The 17968-nt window shown below is 44.0% G+C and overlaps 1 protein-coding gene across 1 annotated transcript in view; it reads right to left on the reverse strand.

Annotated features, from left to right (window-relative positions):
- Positions 1–17968, reverse strand: part of LOC109892915 (ceramide synthase-like) — a 39067-nt gene that overhangs the window by 11904 nt on the left and 9195 nt on the right. Inside the window, exons 2-4 of the mRNA XM_020485798.2 lie at positions 16139–16225; positions 8212–8431; positions 2835–2930 (exon numbers count right to left, since the gene is read on the reverse strand). Coding sequence (XP_020341387.1) covers positions 2835–2930; positions 8212–8431; positions 16139–16225 — 403 coding nt within the window. The remainder of the gene's footprint in view (positions 1–2834; positions 2931–8211; positions 8432–16138; positions 16226–17968) is intronic.

Here is a 17968-nt window from a genome sequence, read left to right on the forward strand (position 1 = left end):
GACGCCGAGACAGACAGACACACGCCGAGACAGACAGACGCCGAGACAGACAGACGCCGAGACAGACAGACACACAGACGCCGAGACAGACAGACACACAGACGCCGAGACAGACAGACACACAGACGCCGAGACAGACAGACGCCGAGACAGACAGACACACAGACGCCGAGACAGACACACAGATGCCGAGACAGACAGACACACAGACGCCGAGACAGACAGACGCCGAGACAGACAGACACACAGACGCCGAGACAGACAGACATACAGACACCGAGACAGACAGACACCGAGACAGACAGACACACACACACAACGAGACAGACAGACGCCGAGACAGACGCCGAGACAGACAGACGCCGAGACACACAGACGCCGAGACACACAGAGACAGACAGAGACACACACCGAGACACACAGAGACAGACAGACACACACACCGAGACACACAGAGACAGACAGACACACACCGAGACACACCGAGACAGACAGACACACAGACGCCGAGACAGACAGACGCCGAGACAGACAGACACACAGACGCCGAGACAGACACACAGACGCCGAGACAGACAGACACACAGACGCCGAGACAGACAGACACACAGACGCCGAGACAGACAGACACACACACACAACGAGACAGACAGACGCCGAGACAGACGCCGAGACAGACAGACGCCGAGACACACAGACGCCGAGACACACAGACGCCGAGACACACAGAGACAGACAGAGACACACACCGAGACACACAGAGACAGACAGACACACACCGAGACACACCGAGACAGACAGACACACAGACGCCGAGACAGACAGACACACAGACGCCGAGACAGACAGACGCCGAGACAGACAGACACACAGACGCCGAGACAGACACACAGACGCCGAGACAGACAGACACACACGCCGAGACACACCGAGACAGACAGACACACAGACGCCGAGACAGACAGACACACGTCGAGACAGACAGACGCCGAGACAGACGCCGAGACAGACGCCGAGACAGACAGACACACAGACGCCGAGACAGACAGACACACAGACGCCGAGACAGACAGACACACAGACGCCGAGACAGACAGACACACACCGAGACACACCGAGACAGACAGGCACACAGACGCCGAGACAGACAGACACACGCCGAGACAGACAGACGCCGAGACAGACGCAGAGACAGACAGACACACAGACGCCGAGACAGACAGACACACAGACGCCGAGACAGACAGACACACAGACGCCGAGACAGACAGACGCCGAGACAGACAGACACACAGACGCCGAGACAGACACACAGATGCCGAGACAGACAGACGCCGAGACAGACAGACACACAGACGCCGAGACAGACAGACATACAGACACCGAGACAGACAGACACCGAGACAGACAGACATACAGACACCGAGACAGACAGACACCGAGACAGACAGACACACACACACAACGAGACAGACAGACGCCGAGACAGACGCCGAGACAGACAGACGCCGAGACACACAGACGCCGAGACACACAGAGACAGACAGAGACACACACCGAGACACACAGAGACAGACAGACACACACACCGAGACACACAGAGACAGACAGACACACACCGAGACACACCGAGACAGACAGACACACAGACGCCGAGACAGACAGACACACAGACGCCGAGACAGACACACAGACGCCGAGACAGACAGACACACAGACGCCGAGACAGACAGACACACAGACGCCGAGACAGACAGACACACACGCCGAGACACACCGAGACAGACAGACACACAGACGCCGAGACAGACAGACGCCGAGACAGACGCCGAGACAGACGCCGAGACAGACAGACACACAGACGCCGAGACAGACAGACACACAGACGCCGAGACAGACAGACACACACCGAGACACACCGAGACAGACAGACGCCGAGACAGACAGACACACGCCGAGACAGACAGACACACACACAGACGCCGAGACAGACAGACACACAGACGCCGAGACAGACAGACACACAGACGCCGAGACAGACAGACACACAGACGCCGAGACAGACAGACACACAGACGCCGAGACAGACACACAGACGCCGAGACAGACACACAGACGCCGAGACAGACACACAGACGCCGAGACAGGCACACAGACGCCGAGACAGGCACACAGACGCCGAGACAGACAGACACACAGACCCACCCTTTGAACCCTCTATGCTCCTTTGAGACCTCTCTTCCAAAGTCACTTAGATCACTTCTAGCCATGATAGCCAAAATAATGAGCAACTAGGCATTTTTATACATGACCTTAAGCATAAACAATTGCCTCCATGGATATGGTCCGATTCTGGCAAAGCAACTTTGAAGCAAGGTAAGACATGTCTCATAATATGTAGTAAAAGGTTCAAGTTTCAAACTAAGTAGCTTTATGTTTTCAAAAGGCATACTGCCTCCAGCTCATTGCACAGTGGTGCGTGACGCACTGATGAAGGCCGCCATCCGATTTTCCACTCCAAGCCTCTGTATCTGTACTTGTGTGTGATAAACAAGATTCATAACAAATATACTGTACACGCGCCAATTTCATTTCACAACATCATGCAAATTTACCTACAGACCGATAGACTGGTATTACCATCAATGAACTGGCTAAAAAGCATTATTTCGCAATGTGATTATTTTCTTTTCCCGGGCAATTGGCCGGTGTAGATTTGTTTTATTAGTCTGTAATAGCCGGCTTTTGGCCAATGAAAACCTCGGTGTGTATACATGGTTGTTATAAGTGGGGATTAGGGTGTTCTAATGTGTGTGTGCGTGCATCTCTCTCACCTGGATGAGGATCTTCCCTAAGGAGACGAAGGGCGTGCTGAGCTCTGTGAGGAACAGGCAGCCGATGAAGTAATCGCCCTGGTCCCTCCTGAAGAACTGAAAGGCACAGGGAGGGAGACGGCACACAGTTACAAAAATCTGAAACAAGACCATGCACACACAGAAATACACACACACACCCACCCAAAATGGTCCTCGGCACTATAGGACTTGTAGGCAAATCGACTTTCCCTAGGGCTGCACATACAAAAACAAGTCAGGACACAGCTCAATAACAACAACAAGGCTAGAAACTAACTTGGCCAACAGAGGTCAAACCAGGCCCAGGGTCATGTTCATCAGGCAACAAACAGAAGAAAATGGACTGAAACTGGGAGGAACTACCTGGACTTTTCCAACAAGAAACACTCACATTTCGTAGCAAAAGGTTTCCGTTGCATGCAACAATGAACAAGACCCAGACTTATGCCATAAGACCAGACGTTAACCTCTTGAGACTAGGGGGGGGGTATTTTGATGTTTGGATGAAAAACATACCCAAATGAAACTGCCTATTTCTCAGGCCCAGAAGCTAGAATATGCATATAATTGCAGATTAGTATAGAGAACACTCTTAAATTTCCAAAACGGTCTAAATATTGTCTGTGAGTATAACAGAACTGATATTGCAGGCAAAAACCTGAGGAAAATCCAACCAGGAAGTGCTGATTTTCTGAAACCGCTCTGTTCCATTACATGCCTTCCCTCCATTTAAAGGGATATCAACCAGATTCCTTTCCCTATGGCTTCGACATGGTGTGAACAGTCTTTAGACATAGTTTCAGGGTTTTATTCTGAGAAATGAGTGAGAATGATCACATCGCGTCAGTGGATAGCTGGGTGTCCTTAGATTTTTGCATGTGCGAGCAGCTTGGAGCAGACCTTTTCTCTCTCACTCTCTCCTATTGAAAAAGCTACCGTCCGGTTGAAATATTATCGATTATTTATTGTAAAAACAACCTGAGGATTGATTTTTTTTAAAGTTTGACATGTTTCTACGAACTTTACGGATACTATTTGGAATTTTCGTCTGCCCGTCGTGACCTGCACGAGCCTGTGGATTACTGAACAAAACGTGCCAACCAAATGGTTTTTGGATAAGTTTTTGGATACAAAAATAACCTTTATGGAACAATACAAACATTTATTGTGTAACTGGGAGTCTCGTGAGTGCAAACATCCGAAGATCAAAAGGTAAGCGATTCATTTTATTGGTTTTCTGACTTTCGTGACCAACCTACTTTGCTGCTAGCGGTTTGTAATGTTTTGTCTGCTGAGAGAGCTGTCCTAACAAACACTTGTTTTGCTTTCGCTGCAAAGATTTTTTGAAATCTGACACGCCAGGTGGATTAACAACAAGCTACGCTGTGTTTTGGTATATTGCACTTGTGATTTCATGAAAATTAAATATTTTTAGTAATTTAATTAGAATTTGGCGCTCTGCATTTCAGCGGATGTTGACGAAAATGATCCCGCTAAAGGGATCGGTGCGCCAAGAAGTTTAAGGTAAGGGAATAGATCACAATGAGTAAATTAGTAAATGTATGGAGGAGCATTGATGGAAGCTGCAGACAGGGAGGATGCCAAACAGAGGGCTCTGTGTGTGTTATGTGATGATGAATAAACCAGTAGTGTGTGGGGCCGAGACACCAGTTCTGCCATCTGCCCAATGGAAGAATGACCTGCAGCACAAACTGCTGCCATGTAACACTACACCTACCTACCCCCTGTACCTGCCTGCTCGACCCAGTGTGTGTGTGTGTGTTACCTGACTGTGTGGGAGGGAAACGAAGCAGGGAGCAAGGGAGGAATAGGAGAAGGGGAGGAGAAGAGGATCACAGCAGCTGGAGCCTGAATAATGGAGGTGTAGGGTAAGGTGATCTCATATCACCATTGAAAGCCACTGAAAACTAAGATGCCAGGTTTACAATGCACTTGACCTTCTCTCTACATAAAATGGACACAATTTCTTATTTTACCTTTATTTAACTAGGCAAGTCAGTTATGAACAAATTTTTATTTTCAATGACAGCCTAGGAACAGTGGGTTAACTGCCTTGCTCAGGGGCAAGAACGACCTATTTTTACCTTGTCAGCTCAGGGATTCGATCTTGCAACCGTTCGGTTACTAGTCCAACACTCTAACCACTAGGCTACCTGCCACTAATACGACGTGTGTGTGTGTGAGAGAGAGAAAGAGAGAGAAAGAGAGAGAAAGAAAAGAAAGAGTGAGTGATGGAGCAAGCTAGCGAGATCTCAGGGTTTTCTTTAGCGGGCAATTGCCGGTGTTAGGCCCCCAAAAATAAAATGAAAAGCCTATAAATAAAACTGTTGCCGGAAAAACAAATCCCATTGCAAACTAATGCTTTTTAGTAATTAATGGAAATCCCAATTGATGTAAATGCATTTGACCTTCAGGCTTATCGGTATATAGGTTCATTTGCATAATTTAGTGGAATTACTTTAGACTGTATTTTCGTTAGCCATCATGTATCTTATTTATTAACTAACAACTATCACACGCACACAGCATTCAGAGACTATTTTGAGTGGGATTTCTCCTGCAGCTGGAATAAAACATGTGCTTTTAAAAGCCAATTAATTGCACAACAATTCTAAATGCAACCACGTGCTGAAAACTGTTTTTGTGCAACATTTTTCAAAATAGCTATTATTTTTTATTTCTCAACTGGTAATTAAAGCTAGCCTCCCATTCAAGCGCAGGCAACAGGCTATCAGCACATCACCCACCACTTTACAATGGGAGCTGGAGGCAGTATGCATTTTGAAAACATAGTTAATTTTTTGAAATCAGAATGTTTTATTTAATACTATGAGGAATGTCTTACTCTGCTTCAAAGTAACCTATTGGCAAAATCTGACTATGGGAGCAATTATTACTTCATTGGCAGAGCGTGAGTTTCAAGTTTGGGGAAGCTTAGAATTTATCCTACCAATCTGTGTGCGAGTTGTGCATTTCTCAAAATCATTGTCACGTGGTCAATCATAAAATTTGGAACTACCGGTAATGTGAGATCACCAGCCTCTGCCATAGGGACACATTGATACGTGATCCATTGGCGGCTAAAGAAAGATTTTTCAAATAGTATACTTTGAATTATAGTTTTAACATCACTCACATTAGATGTTAACCCATACGAGTCTAAGTCCCTGAGGTTCTACTAAGCTATATGGAATTGTTTTACGGTTATACCAAGGATCATTAAGCTAATTGATTTAGAATTTTAAGACCCCTTGAAGTATATATATTTTTTAAAAAGTACAAAAATTATTAGATAAATTATTTTTGGCCTTACTGCTATTAGCCCATACAAATGCATTGAATAATAGATTCACTACATGGAACATCATATAGTACCAACAAAAATATAAAAAAGTTGTTTTGAAGTGTTTTTTCTATGTATCTGAGAGATATATGAACAGGAAACATAAACACACTTGTTTTCTTCACACATGTATTTAACCCCATTAAGACATGTCTTCTGACACTTGTGGAGAAAACCATCATGTTTGTGAGAATCTCATCTTTCCATGGAGGGATTACATTAGTCGTTTAGGCCAAACCGTTTGGACGCTACAGACGATTTTGTAAGAAGGCCGATTTTCGGGATGTTTCATGGTCTGACGAACACCCCTCTAGCTCTGTCACCTTTCACCGCAGATGCGGAAGTGCGACATAGAAAAACAAAGATCTCTAGCTTACATTTACGGATTCTCATGGGGATTTTTGTATTATGCTAATTAGATGTCCACGCTCCCCCAACATTATCAGGACAGAGAAAAACAGACATGCTCATTGCTCACATGGAGCAATCCAAACGAAAGACAAATCTCGTAAATGATGGTTCTGAAATAAACCAAAGCTTGTTTTCAACAGTGTAGCAAGTTGTAAACTCTGCAAACAATGTTTCCACTCTGAGAATGAGAACAGTAAAATACTAATTAATACATGCATTAACAGAAATTAATGTAACCAAATGACTGACATATGTAAATGGAGAATTGATAAAAATAAATAAACGGGTAAACAATTCACACAACGAAACAATGAATGCGAAAGAATTGGCAGGAGACAGCAGAGCCATTCTGGAGAGAGATTCGCCACACACCCCTCCCCTTCTTCTTGTCTCAACATTTAAAATTCTACTCAAGACATTATCTTCACACTTATTTTAGATGCTATTCACTGACAGCCGCAACTCAATAATCAGCTAGGCCTATTGCCACGCAAGCTGCCCAAATTGCGGGATAATGATCCTCGATTCTTTCTGGTGAAGAAGTATTTTGAATAATGCATTTATTTCTGTATAGACAGGAGTAATTATATACTTCCCTATTGGACCCACCACTATGCCATTTCTCTCCTGTTCTATTGGTTGTCACATCAACTTTCTGTCATTGTCCAGAAGCCAAAGGCACAATTCTAGTCATATTAGCAACCCATCCTAGTTGTGGCATCTTTAGATTCCCCCTCTTTCAAAGTTCCTAACAGAGATTTTCATCTCTATCACATGTGGAACCACTATCGGGGGCGCTGTTTAGAATGGTGTTTTCCAGCAAATTGTATTTTGGGAAATGTTTGAAAATTATGTTTTATTGGCTGCTTCATTACATGAGTTGAATATTCTGTTAAGGTGCATTACCATAATGTAATTGTGATTTCTGTCATGCTGAGCACCATGGGTGGACGCCTTAATGGGATATACACCCAATGCATATGGGTCCGGTTAATTTCTCAAATGGCCAGTAAATGAACATTTTCCCGGTCACATTACCATAATTGTCCAGCGCCACATTTTCCGTGGGTATGTGTTCTCTCTCGATTATTGTCATGATACACTCATCTGTCGTTATGTGGATATTAGCTAGTGTTCCTGACCGAAAATGCAGTCAACGGGGAAGACAATGTAATGAAAACTAAAAGGAGAAGCAAATATCAGCTAGCCAGGCTACACACAGGTCTCTTTCACACGCTCTCTGACCCGTTTCATTTTCAAAGCACTTTCCAAATAGAGTTAGTGCCATCTCTCTCTCAGTGCCATCCTCCTTCCCCTCTATCCACCCTTCCATCCCTCTCACTGTCAGGCAGCAGAATGGTCAGCAGGGAATCTCACCCCCCTCCTCTCCGTTCTCTTGCACGAGAGTGATGGGCAGCATAATGGCCAGAAGGGTCATATCACTCTCCCCTCCTCTCCCTAATCAGTGACAGGCAGCAGAATGGTCAGCAGGAACTCCAAAACCTGACAAGTTTTACTGGTCAATAAGTACTGTGCCATTTCGGCACAAACCAAGGTAGTGTGTGTGTGTGTGTTACTGACCAGGGTGACGGGCAGCAGGATGGTGAGCAGCGCGATGTGGTGGAGCACCAGCAGGAACTCACGGCGGACAAACGAGTTGATCGTGGTCAACGAGTGCTCCTTATACTCCTCGTGACCCTTGACCCGGAAGCGGTAGTAGTGGCTGAGGTACATGGCGTAGATATCGTATGTCATGTAGGGCACGCCATACCAGATGACAAAGTAGGTGGCCAGCCAGTACCTGAGGGAAAGGGAGGGTTCATTATTTCACACCATTATGCAATGAAAACAAGAGTTTGTTATTTGACGAGTTCAGTGAGTAGCTAAGTGGGCCATGGGTTCAATTCATTCCCACAGGGATGACACACATATACAGCGCATTCATTGTACTGTAAATCACTTGGAATAGTGTCAAGTGTTTGTGGAATACATTTTATAACATTACTTCTAGCTAAACGTGGGAATTAAAAAATGTGGAGAGGGTGAAACGCATGACACACAGACTAAACCCCCCCCCCCCCCCAAGTCCAATTAGCCCAGTTGATTACAGCACATTAGTACTCATGCACGCTGGCTCTACACTGCGCTGTGGGAGTATTAAGCCCTGGTGGGGGGGTGGGGGAATTAGCAGAGCACTGATGCTGGGTTAGGTCAGAAGGTAGCCAGGGCATTGCACTGACTGCAGCTGGGCCAGGGTTGGAGGCTGCCCTGAGTCAGTGTAGTCTGACCTAACCCGGCATCAGTGCTGTGCATCAGACTATTAGCATTAGTGTAACTATAATGCCAAGTAGCACTGGCCGAGCCAAGATAGAGGTACAGGGATAAGGATGCTAATCGATGCTAGGTTATGCTATGCACTGGCTGAGACAGGACAAGGACGCTAATTGAAAACGATGCTGTTAAAAGTCAACTGCCGCTGAGAACCAACTTCTCCTGGTTTAAAACTGCCTGTGTGACATCGATGAGTCAGAAGTGTAAATAGGGCCTTCCGAGTGGCATAGTGGTCTAAGGCACTGAATCGCAGGGCTAGCTGGGTCACTAGAAATTCTGGGTTAGAGTCCAGGCTCTGTCGCAGCTGGCCGCGACCGGGAGACCCAGCGTCGTCTGGGTTAGGGAAGGGTTTGGCCCAGCGTCGTCTGGGTTAGGGGAGGGTTTGATCGGCAGGAATGTCCTTGTCCCATCGCGCACTAGCAACTCCTGTGGCGGGCCGGGCGCAGTGCACGCTGACACGGTCGTCAGGTGTACGGTGTTTCCTCCATACATAAGATAATTTTGTAAGGGAGTTCGTCATGAGTTACTGGATGGTTGGGTATGAATTACTTATGAATAAGGCCCAATTTCCCAGAAACAACACATTGTGGTCGGCACCCAGCTGTCATGTGAACACTTGTCGTCAAGTCTGCAACGCACGCACATTTCACTCAGCAAATAGGAGTGAAAATGGGCTTCCATAAAGATGGTACAAACTTCCAATGCATTTCAACAATATGGAAAGATGGCCAGGAATAGTTTACATCCAACACGTAGACCGCTTGCTTTCAAAAACATTTAAACTCAAACTGGCTAGCTAATGTTAGCCAACTCAATTCAGCTCTGACAAAGATTAGTTAGCTAGCATTCGTCTGTTCACCCAAAACAACATACGTGTTCTCATAAAGGTTTGTGTATTTTCTTGTGCAAAAAATAAATGAAGGATAGTACTTGTCTACTACAAATATAGCTATGGCTCTGCCAGCAAATAGCAAACTGTGTCAGCAAGCATTCAGCAACGTACACAGCTGGTTGCATAGTCATGGTGTCAGCGTCACCGGCCTGAATCTATTCTGTAGTTAGTCCCTCTATTAGCATAAATTACTTACAAACTAGAGACAGTAATTTCTCACTATATGTTCATTGAGTGACAATATTTTATTTCATTTAATTTTATTCCATTCACAGGCTACATACAAAACATGGTGAATTGTTTAAATTTTTTATTCAGCAAGTTCTGCTTCAGAGAAATGGGGAGACACTTGAATCAGGTTGGTCACAGTTGACTAGTTTCAGGAAACTAGGCGTATGTCGCATGCCACTACTTCACAGGAGCAGCATTTGAATTTAAACATACATTTTATTAGCAAAATATTTTTTTTGTGCAAAAATGCCTTCTAGAACATGTGCCTTAATAACAAACTTGTATTCCATCCATAAATACAAATACAATTGTTAAATTACAAGCCTAGTTGGTTTAGCCATGAAAAAAGACAACCTTCCCACTAGCCATGATTGGCTGAGATAATGTTCCACTGTGCAAATGGACTACTCCTTGGACCGAGTGAGTAATGCCATGCTGGCACGTGTCTCTTGTGAAATCAGGATCTCTGATTGGCTATGTTCAAACGTGTATTTATAGTTGGCTTCCATGACTGTATGGGTCAGATATAGGAGCTGAAGTCGACCAGTATCTGTGACGAGAGGGTCCTGGAACTGATCTATGCTGCAATGCCCATTAGGTGTAGGAAAACTCCTCAGAAGGGCCAAAAGTTGTTCACAGTGTGTGTATTTATTTCTTGTGTCAGTATTTTATTTTAAATGTATTTCTTTTGTATTTTTTATATATATATTTTAAACTCTACATTGTTGGAAAAGGACCCGTACATAAGCATTTCACAGTTAAGATTTGTTTACACTGCAAGCTTAACACAAAAACCAGTTTGGTTTTTCAAATCCATTTTGGACTACAGACTGTCCAAATAGCAAGTTACAAGTCTCCAAATCGGATGTGTGTGTGATCAAACAGCAGCCATTTGCTGACATGGCTACGCTAGTTGTCATGGTAATGACGGGTGTGCACGCAGTGGTGTTGGCTGATTCGTGGTGGTGCTCGTGGTTCACTCAGAAGTTATATAGCAAGCTAAGGTGACAATGCCTGCTGTAGAAATGTTCCAGTTGCTTTGCATGTTCAAAATCATAGTATAAGAACACAAAGACTCATAAGGATAAGCTGATCCAACTTTCAAATGAATGAATCCTTTTTGGATCAGCCACAGCAGTCAACTTGCTAGCTAGATAGCGGTTTAACACGTTCACTAATTTGTTTGCAAACAATTAACAAGCTAGTTAGCTACTACATGTTCTTGTCAAAGTCGTTGTCAGAGTCGTTAGCAAGCAATATGCCAAATAAGTCTAAAAAACACTTGAGGGCAAATGATTCTGATTTGACCGTTCAGACAAGTCACATGGCCAGGGATGATATGTATCCAACTTCAAACCAACTATAAATGTAGTTTGAAATGTCACATTCAATGTGCTCATTGGCTGTCCAGACTGCAGGAAAAATAACCAATTTGAATATGCAAATAAATAGGATTCGTGTAACTTCAAACTGACAATGTGAACAAGGCTTTAGTTTACACCTGTTGTTTATGAAGCATGCAACACATGACATTTGATAAGGTGATTACTAATAAGACAGTACATCACAAGTGTTTAGTAATATGACCCTTCAATAAATGTCACTCATCAACTCTTCCTCTTTTTTCTACAGATGGCCTGAAGAGACCCTGTGTATTCTTCAAACATGTCAGGGAGCCAACTTTTGGCTACCCAGGCTATTTGCATTAAACTCATTTTTTGTTTTTTGACTCAAATGCACACTCACTACCCACACACACATGCATTCAGAAAGTATTAAGACACGCCCACAGCTCCTCTGTTTATCATCTATCCTGATTTCCTAGTCACTTTTTATCCCTACTTTTATCCCTATGTACAGTTGAAGTCGGAAGTGTACATACGCCAAATACATTTAAACTCAGTCCACTACCTAGACCTTAAGCCATTTTGCCACAACTTTGGAAGTATGCTTGGGGTTATTGTCCATTTGGAAGACCCATTTGCGACCAAGCTTCAACTTCCTGACTGATGTCCTGAGATGTTGCTTCAATATATCCACATAATTTCCCCTCCTCATGATGCCATCTATTTTGTGAAGTGCACCAGTCCCTCCTGCAGCAAAGCACCCCCACAACATGATGCTGCCACCCCCATGCTTTCAGGGTGTCGATATAGGACTCATTTGACTGTGGATATAGATACTTTTGTACCTGTTCCCTCCAACATCTTCACAAGGTCCTTTTCTGTTGTTCTGGGATTGATTTGCACCAAAGTATTTCATCTCTAGGAGACAGAATGAGTCTCCTTCCTGAGCGGTATCACCACTGCGCGGTCCCATGGTGTTTATACTTGCGTACTATTGTTTTGTACAGATGAACGCGGTACCTTCAGGCATTTGGAAATTGCTCCCAAGGATGAATTAGACTTGTGGAGGTCTAAAAAATAAATTCTGAGGTGTTGGCTGATTTCTTTTGATTTTCCCATGATGTGAAGCAAAGAGGCACTGAGTTTTAAGGTAGGCCTTGAAATACATCCATATGTACACCTCCAATTGACTCAAATAATGTCAATTAGCCTACCAGAAGCTTCTAAAGCCATGTTGTCATTTTCTGGAATTTTCCAAGCTGTTTAAAAGGCACAGTCAACTTAGCGTATGTAAACTTCTGACCCACTGGTATTGTGATAGATTATTTCACTTAAAATTCAATGTGTCTGTAAACAATTGTTGGAAAAATTACTTGTGTCATGCACAAAGTAGACGTCCTAACCGACTTGCCAAAACTATAGTTTGTTAACAAGAAATTTGTGGAGTAGTTGTAGACGACTTTTAATGACTCCAACATGTATGTAAACTTCCGACTTCAACTGTACAGTGCCCTCAAATTATTCATACCCCATTCTAAAATGGATTACATGTTGTTTTCCATCAATCGACACATAATACCACATCTACCAATAGATGTCCTCCTTTGCGAGGTATTCTCTGCTCGATTTAGGGACCTTACAATTGTATGTGTGGGTAAAGAGATTAAGTTCATGTTAAAACACCATTATTGCACAGAGTGAGTTCATGCAATTTGCGACTTGTTAAGCAATTTCTACTCCTGAACTTAATTTGCCATAAAGGGATTGAATACTTATTGACTCAAGACATTTAATATTTTTTATTTGTCAATATTTAAAAAACATTAAACCACTTCAACAATACGGGGTATTTATTGTGTGTAGGCCAGTGACACAACATCTCTATTTAATCCATTTTAAATTCAGGCTAACACAATTGTAGGAAAAGTCAAGGGATGTGAATACATTCTAAAGGCACTGTACCTCACACATACTATACTGACACTCCAACACACACACACGCATACTGACGCCACACACACACACCGTCTATTATCTATCTTGACTGCCTGGTCACTTTTCAACCTACTTACATGTACATATTACCTCAACTACCTCGTACCCCTGCACATTGTCTCTGTACTGGTACTCCTTGTATATAGCCTTGTTATTGTTATTTTATTGTGTGATAATTTATTTAGCAAATGTTTCTTACTTAACTCTGCATTGTTGGAAAAGGGCTTGTAAGCAAACATTTCACTGTAAAGTCTACACCTTGTGTATTCGGCACCTGTGACAAATAAAATTTGATGGTTTGATTAATTGATGTATTAATTTGGGTTCACAGTGTGGACCGAACAGAGGTCACCGTACCGAACGGTTTGGTACGAATGTGTACAGTTACAACTAATATTTGCACATTGTTATATTAGCATAACACTGCTTCCACATTATTATGTGATGTATGATTTATTCTACATAGAACTGTAACACTTTAAAGTTACCAAAACACTTAGTTTAGAATATCTATGTAAGTTCAGCAATTGCACTAGTCTCAAATGACTCTTTAGGCTACTGACCGATGCAAAGCTTCCTCCTGAGTGGTATGAGAAGAGTGCCATCCTCCTGCATCTCACATCTGCTTGTAGTAATTGAACTCTGCCTGCTGGAACCAAGGGTTGAGGCAAACTCTCATATCCAGGATGGAGTGTCATGCACTTCACCTCCCTGCCGTGTAACTGCACCCTTCTATAACCTGTAATACATTACATAGATGGAAGGGACTTCATCACCCACTGGAGACTTGAAGACAGAACCACACCTAGAGAGCTGTGCATGTCAGTGTGTGCTTAGACAGCCAAATCCTTAGAGTCGGCCAAATAGACTAATAGAATGCCATTCTAGTTCTGGTTAGACAGCTGAAGTTGTGCTCTACACACAACTGATTCTTATTTGCTTGGTAAGTGTAGGCATACTGGTCTATATTGACATCAATATGATAGTTGCAGCATAAAAATGTGTCTTTGTAACAAACACACGGATACATTTTTAGTTGATAAATGGATCTACACTAAAGCTGGCCGATGTTTGTGCAATGTCCACATGTAACCTACACCTGTAGAGATAATAGTTCTGGGATTTGTCCCCCGGGAAAGATCTAACAGCGGACATAAGGAGAGATGAGACAAAACTAGCCAGTTATAGAACATTGTGATGTAGGAAAGCTGAGCTGACTCAAGACTGGGCATTCAACTCACAGTTGACACGGTTTCAATGGTAACATGTATTTACATGACATGATGAAACGTTAAAACTAAGTTGCAAGCTAATTCTATAGCAAGGTGTTGTAGAACAAGTGTCTTATGAAACACATTCCAGACACTGGCTCCTGCCATAACTGATTTGACAGAAATATCAGCTAGATAAGATAGCGTGGTGATATCTGTAGCTGGCTATGCTAGCTAGCTGCTGTCAGCTTGGCTAAACACAAGGTCAGTGCAGGCTTTAGCTGACACGTCATTCTCTAGATGGTCAGCTGAATACACGACCTGGTAATCCATCTGGCTCTGGGGATTTGTGAATGTTAACCTATTTAAAAAGGTCTTACTCCCATTGGCTACGGAGACATGATCACACAGTCATCTAGAACAGCTGGTGCTCTCACGCATGGTTCAGTGTTGATTGCCTCGAAGCGAGCATAGAAAGCATTTAGCTCGTCTGGTAGGCTTGCATCACATGGCAGCTCGCTGCTGGGTTTCCCTTTGTAATCCGTGATAGTTTGCAAGCCCTGCAACATCCAACGAGCGTCAGAGCCGGTGAAGTAGGATTCGATCTTACTCCAGTATTGACGCTTTACCTCTGATGGCGTCGGAAGTCATAGGCAGATTTCTTATTGTCCCGCTAGAGTCCCGCTCCTTGAATGCGGCAGCTCTAGCCTTTAGCTCAGTGCGGATACTTCCTGTAATCCATGGCATATGGTTGGGATATGTACGTACGACGTCATCGATGCACTTATTAATGAAGCAGGTAACTAATGTGGTAAACTCTTCAATGCCATCAGATAGAACATATTCCAGTCTGTGCTAGCAACACAGTCCTGTAGTTTAGCACCATCTTTTTAATTGACCACTGGTACTTTCTGTTTAGGTTTTTAGCTTGTAATCAGGAGGATAGATTTATGGTCAGATTTGCCAAATGGAGAACTTTGTATGAGCCTATGTGTGTGGATTAAATATGATCTAGGGTTTTGCCTCTAGTTGCACATGGCATGCTGGTAGAAATGAGGTTATCATTAGTTATTCTAACTCAGGCGAGCAGAACCTTGATACTTCCATAATATTAGAGATTGCACACCAGCTGTTAACAGACACATACCACCCAAGGTAGAGCCTGAGTGAGTTCACTCAACCACTGATAGGGGGCGGCAATTAAGCCCACTATAAACTCTGTGGAAAACCGAGGTAATTTGTTCAGACCACAACTTACCGTTGTCATTAGGTATGAAGAAACAGCAAGATGATAAGAGAGGGAGGTCAGGGTGTGTTCATTAGGCACTTATCCAATAAGAAGCTCTTGCTTTTGTGGTCCTGATACTGCTTGCATGAAGCATTGCCGTGTAGCGTAAAAAAACAACTATGCAGACAGAAAGAAAACATGACTTCTTCGGCCGCACTGATTGGAGCACCCGAGTCGAGGAACTTGTCCCCCTGTCTGTTACTGGCTGACCTACCTGTCAGTCATGACGTCACCGCTGCATGCCAATACGACGATGACTCCTGCCGTGGTGGCCATGATGGCGTGGATGGAGGACACCAGCCTGAAAAGGAGAAGAAATGTTTCAAAATAGAAAGTAACACATTTTAGGAGAGGCTTTAGATTCACTGCAATTAACAGCTTGTTCATCAAATCAAATGTTATTGGTCAAATATACAGGGTTAGCAGATGTTAATGCAAGTGTAGCGAAATTATTATGCTTCTACTTCCGACAGTGCAGTAAAATCTAACAAGAAATCTCACAAATTCACAACGACTACATTATACACACAAATGTAAAGGGATGAATAAGAATATGTACATATAAATATATGGATGAGCGATGGCCGTACGGCATAGGCAAGATGGTATAGAATACAGTATAAATATGAGATGAGTAATGTAGGATATATAGACATTACTAAAGTGGCGTTATTTAAAGTGACTAGGGATTCCTTTATTAAATCAGTTTATTAAAGTGGCTAGAGACTTGAGTCAGTATGTTGGCAGCAGCCACTCAATGTTAGTGATGGCTGTTTAACAGTCTGATGACCTTGAGAATGAAAAAGAGCTTCTGTCTCTTGGTCCCAGCTTTGAAGCAACTGTAATGACCTCGCCTTCTGGATGATATCAGGGTGAACAGGCAGTGGCTCGGGTGGTTGTTGTCCTTGATGACCTTTTGGCCTTCCTGCTGTAGGTGTCCTGGAGGGCAGGTATTTTGCCCCCGGTGATGCATTGTGCAGCCAGCACTACCCTAAAGAGAGCCTTGCGGTTGAATGTTGTGCAGTTGCCGTACCAGGCTGTGATACAGCCCGACAGTATGTCCTTAATTGTGCATCTGTAAAAGTTGAGAGTTGACAGCCTCCTGAGGATGAAGAGGCACTGGAGCGCTCCCTTCACCACACTGTCTGAGTGGGTGGACCATTTCAGTTAGTCTGTGATCTACTGTGTGGGGGGGGGGGGGGGAGCTCCCTCTGCCCTTGCCGGATGTCCATGATCATCTCCCCTATTTTGTTGATGTTGAGCGAGAGGTTATTTTCCTGACACCACACTCCGAGGGTCCTCTGAGCTCCTAGGATAGGGCAGTGTGCAGGCAATTGCGTCATCTGTGGACCTATTGGGGCGGTAAGCAAATTGGAGTGGGTCTAGGGTATAAGGTAGGGTGGAGGTGATTTGATATGATCCTTGACTAGTCTCTCAAAGCATTTCATGATGATAGAGGTGAGTGCTACGGGGCGATAGTCATTTAGTTCAGCTACCTTAGCTTTCTTGGGAACAAGAACAATGGTGGCCATCTTGAAGCATGTTGGGACAGAAGACTGGGACAGGGATTGATTGAATATATCTGCAAACACACCAGCCAGCCGGTCTGCGCATGCTCTGAGGACGCGGCTAGGGATGCTGTCTGGGCCGGCAGCCTTGCGAGGGTTAACACATTTAAATGTTTTACTCACGTTGGCCACGGAGGAGGAGAGCCCACAGGCTTTGGTAGCGGGCCGTGTCAGTTGCACTTTACTGTCCTCAACGCGAGCAAGTTGCTTCATTTGTCTGGGAGCAAGATGTCAGTGACAGGGCTGGTTTTCCTTTTTGTAATCTGTGATTGACTATAGACCCTGCCACATACGTCTCGTGTTTGAGCCGCTGAATTGCGACTCTACTTTGTCTCTATACTGATGCTTTGCTTGTTTGATTTCCTTGCGGAGGGAATAACTACACTGTTTGTATTCGGTCATGTTTCCAGTCGCCTTGCCACTATTAAAAGCAGTGGTTAGGGTTTTCAGTTTTGCGCGAATGCTTGCAATCAATC

Source organism: Oncorhynchus kisutch, linkage group LG6, assembly GCF_002021735.2.
Source record: "Oncorhynchus kisutch isolate 150728-3 linkage group LG6, Okis_V2, whole genome shotgun sequence".
Lineage (NCBI taxonomy): Eukaryota > Metazoa > Chordata > Actinopteri > Salmoniformes > Salmonidae > Oncorhynchus > Oncorhynchus kisutch.